The sequence below is a fragment of the Nelusetta ayraudi genome, unplaced genomic scaffold, assembly GCF_046127955.1.
Source record: "Nelusetta ayraudi isolate G7.1 ecotype Tasmania unplaced genomic scaffold, CSIRO-AGI_Nayr_v1 ptg000026l, whole genome shotgun sequence".
Classification (NCBI taxonomy): domain Eukaryota; kingdom Metazoa; phylum Chordata; class Actinopteri; order Tetraodontiformes; family Monacanthidae; genus Nelusetta; species Nelusetta ayraudi.
The window spans coordinates 6,932,501-6,940,000 of NW_027466076.1; the positions used below are offsets into that span (position 1 = coordinate 6,932,501).

Sequence of the window (7,500 nt, forward strand, 5' to 3'; positions counted from 1 at the left end):
GTTGTGTTTGTCCTGAATTTGCGCCATACACATGGCACTATACATACATACCAGAGGTTGCACTAGAGTTTGTCGTCACCGGTCACTTTGAGCGAAGTTGTAACATTTCCGTCATTCTCCTGTGGAGTTCCTCTCCTAAGTATTAATAAGAAGGTAACGTGTTTTTACGGTACTTTTTGTTACGTCCTCACGCACTGTTTTTACTCCACAACTTGACTAACCAGCAACCTCAGACTGTGCCATCGAGTCAATTACTTCCTTTTATATGAATTCCTTCAGTGAGGATATAGACTATTTTAAATCCACAGTCATCTCTATTCTAAAAGTCATTATTGAGGCGTTGGCAAACTCAACACAACACTTTTGTTAAACTTACGATGAACGTTGTCTTTCACACGACTCCACCTGCCGCCGGCCGTCTTCTGAGTCGACACCGGCTCACGGTGCTAAACAGCCACGAACGTAACATGACACGTAACGTCCATGAACCTAACACACACACACACACTTGCACATTCGCACTCAAACAGTAACACACAACATAATTCTCACAACACAACAACAACAACACATTTCCCCCATGATTCCACGCGACTGGGTGGCAAATAAATAGCAACGGTTGACCGGCTGGGCCCTGAACGCACCGTCTCACTCCTTTCTCCTGGTCCACATGGACTTGAATGTCACACCCACTACGTGTGTCATCAAATGAGGCTTTTCTAAAGAAACTTGTGACACTGAATTTGGCGCGGTGATATTTTTCCTTCTGAGCGAAGCCGCCAAGATCGAGCGCGAAGAGAGAAAACTGTCGGAAGGGGACATTGCAATGTGAGCACCGCCGCCAAGTGGCCGGGGTGGTGAATTGCAACCCGTCGTAAAGATCGACGGCCGTCAATGATTGACAATATCCGCTTAATGCAACCTCTGGTGTGTGTATGTACATACATGTGTGTATACAATAAATATACACACACCTCCGAACGCAAGACTGTGTGTGTGTGTCTGTATATATATGTACATAAATACATACATATACATGTATATGTACATATTATATGTATATATGAATGTATAAATATATCATATATCCAAACGCAAGACTGTACGTGTGTGTAGCTATATGTGTGTGTGTATATATGTACACACGTATGTATATATACACATATATATATTTGTATAATGTATATATCTATGCATCTTCATATTATACATACATATGTATATAAATGTGTTCATATATGTATGTATTACATACATGTGATATTTGTATATTGTGCATACATATATACAGGTAGCTAGGTGTGGGTCTATGTGTGTGTGTGTGTGTGGGGGGGGACCAGTATTTTTACCCTACAGTTTACAATAAAAAGTACTGTGCCTGCACCGCACACACACCTGTTACTACTTAACTGTTGTTTTTTTGTAACGTCGTTCATGTTTTTTGATGGTTAGCTTGTCGGGGGTTTGAACGGAATGAAATGATTCCAAACAGCAGCGCATTAAGGAGACACAATGAAAAGATCATAAATACATCGTAAATATATATATTAAAAAAAAAATAAAAAAAAATATATATATATATATGCACATAAAATGTACATATATATATATATACATATGGTTGTTAATAGTTCATATATATATATATGTGTATGTACATATATATATATATATATATACATACATACATATATACGTACATATCGGTCATTATGATGTGTAAAAAAAGAGAGTTAATGATAAGTGAAGATATTGGGTCACAGTTTGTGATGTGTGAGTGTGAATCATGGCTGCGTCATTAAAATTTGAATGGAATGGGTCTCAGCGTGCGTCCTCATTGTTTTAATTATTTTTTGTATCTTTTTATGAATTTTTTAAATATTTTTTTTCAGAATTTTGTATTTTTAATGGAAATGGATGAAATATAAATTAAATGAATTAATCAAATGAAATTATAGTGCCCAAAAACGTGATGTTTCGACTCCAATGAGTCTTCTTCAGGCGTTGTAGAGGGCACATAAGAGGAGCACGCTGATGCGACTCGAGAGCAGAGAGCAGAGAGCAGGTAAGGGTAATAACCACAATCGGGAAATTCCCGATCCTCTAAAATGTGACTTACGTGATGATGTCACTTCCGGTTCCGGAGTTATTCCGGAAATAGCCATATCTCGGGAACCGTAGGTCGTAGAGACTCGGGTGCTGTGTCTCAATTCAGGTTCTGCGTCCTTGAAGTGCGCATTTTGAAAGGAAGTTGCGTCATAGCACTGCGCGAAGGCTTGTCCCAATTCCCGAGGGTGCTTAGGACGCTCAATATGCGTACTCGGAAATACGCACTCGTTTTAGCCGATTCCAAGGATGCACCGCTACTATCCTTCACGTACTTATGTATCCCATGATGCTTTGCGTGCTGCTGCAAAGCATCCTGGGATCCTGGGAAGTCAGCTGAAATTAGCGGCATGTGCTGGTAAAGACACTTCGTATAAATTTAAGTATTAAATTTCACATAAAATTCAGTTTTAACATCGGGTTTTTATTTATTTGATCATCCAACGGCATCGTTAGATGGCGAACCAATGGTTAGCTTGATACTATAAAAACGTCACTTCCGGGGTTGGCCAGCCGGAGGGAACGGCGGTGACGCAACGAGGAAATACACCGAAGGCGAGACCGTCCCGAGTGGTGACCGGGGAGGCGGGGTTTGGTCCGTCCTTCTAGGCTGGGAACTCTAAGAACGCTTCCTTCAGACGGAGGACACTCGGTCTCAAGGGTGCAGAGCCTGAATTGAGACACAGCAGGGGACGGTACCAGCGTGTTCAGCATGGCCGAATTATGTTAGACGGATCAAGGTTCCAAGGTTGTAGCACTACCGTTCTCGCGATATTTGCGTTTGAAGTTCGCTATTCATTTCAATGGGAGATTCGTTGAGTGGTGAAAAACACCAAAGTGTTTTTCCGAAAAATCACCCCCCAGAAAGTGGTTTGGAGCACGTTTCAGGGTTAGGGTTGGCTGAAATTAGGGTGAGGGTTTCGGGGTTCCTCAACTACTAGAAGCCCCAAACTTGGTGTGGCCGCTTCTTGGGGACTCCTGATGAGAACGCAAGTGGGCCCATGTCTCGCTGTAACGCTGTGGCATGTGTTTGGTTTAGGCCACAGCTGAAAGTGTTGTGTTTTTATTACCTCTAGCATGTGTTAGCCATTTGCCCTTTCAGAAGAAAGGAGTAGTAGAAGGAGAGGTCGTGCTAGAAAACAAAAGTCATCACTTTCGGTTGGTGCACAACAGAAGGCTGCGCTGCCCATGTTGAAATTAGCAAAGCACACAGTGGGTGTACTGGATTTAAGTTAAAATGATAGAATGCACTATGGGACACAATTCACACCCACTAACTCTTTATTTACATTCATTTCTTTTCTATGATTGTGTGATTGTGCACATTTGCAGTTAAAACAAAGTACTACACTTATTGAAGATGCTACACATACAATTGAACCCAACTTTTATTTGAAAATTTAAAAAATATATGAATTGCAATTGAGGTCGTTTGTCTCAAGATGAGTTTCTCCCTTTGTGTCTGATGCATTGTGCCTACAAAGGATTGGAGCTTGTGTGTGTGTACAAGTTAGAAACACTTTTAGACACAGCCTTTGACTGCTGCTTTAACAGTGTTCTTCACTGCTGCTGTCCCCATGGCATTGGCCTCTGACGAGCCCATCTGTGTTGCAGCCTCGCGTCCTGGTGCGTCTTTCCTGGCTGCAGGTGGACCAGCCGGACCAGCACGACCAGTTACCCATCTGCTGAACAGGAGGCGCTGTGCCTGCGAGAGATTGTCAAAATCAAATAAACGCAGCCTCAACAAGCCCAAAAATTCACCCGTGGATCGGTGCTCTTGTCTTACTGGTTTTGCCCTTTTCGGCCTTGAAATTCTGGCAGGCCAGGCCTTCGTAGAGATGACCGCACAAGCATATGCACTTTCCGTCCAGCAGGGTGAGAGTGCCTCCGTTCTGACACGGCTTGCACTTGCACACATTGTACTCTGCCACGTAGTCTGACGTCGCCTGTTTCAGGTTGGAAATCCTTTCGTTTGCGTCGGGTATGTCCAGTGGAATTAACGTGTGGATGGGCTCCGGCTGTCGGACAATTGAAATGACTTTAGCACATTAGCGCTCGGTTGCGCCCCCAAACTGTATGAACTGCAGTGTTGGGGAAGATTACTTTGTAAATGTATTTGGTTACAATCACAAGTTACCCTATTGAAAATGTAATAGCGGTGTAACAATTTCAATTACTTTATCAAAGTGATGTAACTAATTACATTTGAATACATTAATTACTTTTCTAAATCTTTAATTGAATGTTATTAACAGTTTAGACCTGACAGCGTTAAGATTTCAGAAGTACTCAAAATAAAGAGACAATTCAACTGGCAGGCGAGTGGTCGGGCGCTGCAATTCCAAACTTGACAGGAGATCCAATCAGAAGCATCGGAATAGCATCACACACTCGTCTGTGGACAAGACGGTGCTCGTGCCAAACCAGTGCACGAGCAAACCATGCAAAGCAACAGAAATGAAACTACTGAACATAGAGCCCAGCCTTTTCTTGGAAAAATTGGCCAGATGTAATTAAAATTATAGTCATGAATAATTCCGCAAGTCACCGTTATTTACGTCCTCCATTATTTCCAGTAATGTAACTCATTGCAAATGATCCTTATTTTGTAATTAAATTGCGTAACAATGTTACCTGTAACTTGTTAGCAAAGACAACTCTGCTGAGCTGTCGCATGGCATCGGGGAGACCAACTGCCACATACTGATATTGATCATCTGCATCAGTGCTGACAGACCGACAGACCGACAAAGGCCTCTTTGACAACGCACTCGTTCAAATTACTTCCATGCATCACTCTAGCATGATGACACTGAGGTGCGTTTTAAAAGTCATTGGCAGGAGACAGAGATGTAGTGACACATTTCACCTGCGGGTGGCACTGAAACGAAGCGATTTGGAAATGGTGAAACACTCTTGGACTTTTGAACTATGCCGATCTTTTACCAGACTGTTAATTAGTGCAGGGGCGTTATTGATGGTCCGAGCCCAATCCTGGAATGTGGGGATGTCCATCACTCCGTCCCTGTCCAGTTTGGCCCTCATAGCAACGGCACTTTCCAGGTTGCCTCCTTTCACAGATGTCATCACCTTGTCAACCGCTGCCTTTCCTTCAGTGGTATCTGTGAGACAAAGGGTCACGATGAGTTGGGCGTTATCATGAAGACATCTCATTAAGGCAGAAAGAGGGCTGACTTGTGTTCGTATTTGTCACTTTGTTGCACTTGTTCGCGTCGACATTTCCGCCCAAATCAGTGGAGGGCGTGAAGCCAATATTTGCATTGATGCCTGCTTTGATGCACTGTTGGAGCTCTCTCTGTGTCAGTTCTGCAAGGGAGACGCACATCAAACGTCGCCCATTCGTCACAAGTCCCACGACAGAAAAGCAGATACTCTTTTTGACTTTGAGGCTTGGACATACGTCTGTCTTTGATGGTGTCCTGGTCGAGAACGTAGACCAGCTCGTACTCGCCGCCGGACTTTCCGCTCCTGGTGTAGTGGGTTCCGTAGTCCTCCAGGAAGGCAAAATACATGCCCTTGTCGTACTCCAGGGGCAGAGACTTAACATGCGCCAGGAACTCCTCTGCCACCTGGACCTGGAAGGAACGCATCCTGTAGGTGCTGAGCTGCACCCTGCCCTTCACCCGCATGAAGCTCTTGTTCTGAACGTGCACAGGAGGTGTGTGGTTAAGACGCGAACGTTACGACAAAGCTGAAGATCCCGTGTACGCTCTGGTCTGCGTCGCCATCGCGTGTGACAGGTGTGTACCTTGGTTTTGGTCAATTCTGAGAGTTCCTTTATCATTGATTTCTTCTCATAACCCAGTGATCCGCCCACGCTCGCTGTAATGTTGGACATGCTCTGCTCCGTCGGTGTGAATTTGAAGGAGAGTCCGGCGTCGACCTTTATGCTCATCTCTGACAAGATCTCGTTCAGAACACTGTGCGAGTCCTCGTAGATTTCTCTCGACACGGTTTCCTCCACCAGAGTCTGGAAAGACAGGAAGTGAGCCTTTCGGCTGTCGCATTCACCGCTCTGACGTTTCAGACGCCGACTCGCAGGCACGGCACGAAAGGGTTTCGCTAACCTCGTAATGTAGAGTGCCGACGTTCCAGGGAATCCTGTTTTGCATGCCGGTTTGGGGATTCCTCACTTGAGTGCACATCCCGTTGAAGAAGTCGTTGTTGAAAGGATTCATTCGGGGGTCTGCACCCAAGACGTTGATTCTGGTGCGAGGACACACAATTAGTCCATCAATTGCCATTTTATTTCGGGAGCGATTATGTAAAAAAAAAAAAATCCATACAATTGCATTTTCAGCAAAAAGACTGTTTGGAGGGCTTTTGGTGCCCTTTGTGACGTCACAAAGGGTGGATTCCCGAAACTGTATGTCACGGCACACACTTTCAAAATAAATACAGGGGGAACTTTCCTATTCATAAAAGGAGTTCACTGATTCTGAAATGCTAATTATTAGAATACATCGGTAAAGTGTGTTTTTTGCAAATTGTACAAAGTGCACCGACTGGAGTAGTGCTATACTGCTATACTACAATTATATTGCTTTAACTGCAAGATAAAGCAGAACATGTTATTGTTGTTGCTCTTATTATTACAGATATTTGGCAGACATTTCAAGAGTAAACAGAGTGCTGTAAGGTTTGCCTTTTTTCTTCCACAAACTCTTCAACTTGTCCCTCTTACCCGTATCCCGCCGTCCTCCCCTGCTCGTCGTTCTGAAGATCCAAGGAACGGCAGGGTTTGTTTCTGGGGTCGCAGTCTTCATCCGAGCCATCCTGGCAGTCGTAGTCCCCGTTGCACGACAGTCTCTTCTTGATGCAAGTGCCTGTGAGAGGACCGGCGTTACACTCGGCGGCCCCTGAAACCACGCGGTCCGAGATGTATGCGTTGCGTGGCTGACGTACCCGACTCGCACTGAAAGTCGCGTTCGGTGCACTCGGGGGGAGGCGGCTGCACGCATGCCGCGGACGTGGTGCAGCTCTGCCTGTCCCCGAGTGCTTCCTGGCAGGCCGCGCCGCCAAACTGGCCAAACGCCTCCACTGAACGGGAACGCCTCTGTCGGTCACAGACATATCAAAGTCTTGTGTTTGTGCACGTTTTATGTAACCTGAGGCGAAAAAATTCTGCTGCTGAACTTTTTATCACCTTATATTATTCTCACAGTTTATTCTTAATTTATTGCTCAATGCAATCTTTGCTTAACTTGCAAACGCTGTTTATCAGAGTCCAAATCCACTTTATTATGCAAGTTTGTTCAAACATTCTACAGCCGATGGACTTCGGGAGAGCTATGTGGATGGATGTTCAACATTTTGTTCAAGGGATTGCAGGCACAGTGGTCAGAACAAACAAACATGTTTATTCAATATGAT

General features: G+C 44.4%; 2 protein-coding genes across 2 annotated transcripts in view; one reads left to right on the forward strand and one right to left on the reverse strand.

Moving 5' to 3' along the window:
* Nucleotides 1-689, forward strand: part of LOC142890438 (ras-specific guanine nucleotide-releasing factor RalGPS1-like) — a 15,212-nt gene extending 14,523 nt beyond the window's left edge. Inside the window, exon 20 of the mRNA XM_076029464.1 lies at nt 1-689. This exon is cut by the window's left edge and continues 343 nt beyond it. The gene's annotated coding sequence lies outside the window, so the exon portion shown is untranslated.
* A 2,680-nt stretch (nt 690-3,369) lies between these two features.
* c9 (complement component 9) overlaps nt 3,370-7,500 on the reverse strand; it is a 4,886-nt gene continuing 755 nt past the window's right edge. Inside the window, exons 3-11 of the mRNA XM_076029440.1 lie at nt 7,033-7,183; nt 6,812-6,953; nt 6,195-6,333; nt 5,876-6,097; nt 5,528-5,768; nt 5,302-5,433; nt 5,053-5,228; nt 3,893-4,124; nt 3,370-3,811 (exon numbers count right to left, since the gene is read on the reverse strand). Of these exons, the coding sequence (XP_075885555.1) occupies nt 3,654-3,811; nt 3,893-4,124; nt 5,053-5,228; nt 5,302-5,433; nt 5,528-5,768; nt 5,876-6,097; nt 6,195-6,333; nt 6,812-6,953; nt 7,033-7,183 (1,593 nt within the window). The 3' untranslated portion in view covers nt 3,370-3,653. The remainder of the gene's footprint in view (nt 3,812-3,892; nt 4,125-5,052; nt 5,229-5,301; nt 5,434-5,527; nt 5,769-5,875; nt 6,098-6,194; nt 6,334-6,811; nt 6,954-7,032; nt 7,184-7,500) is intronic.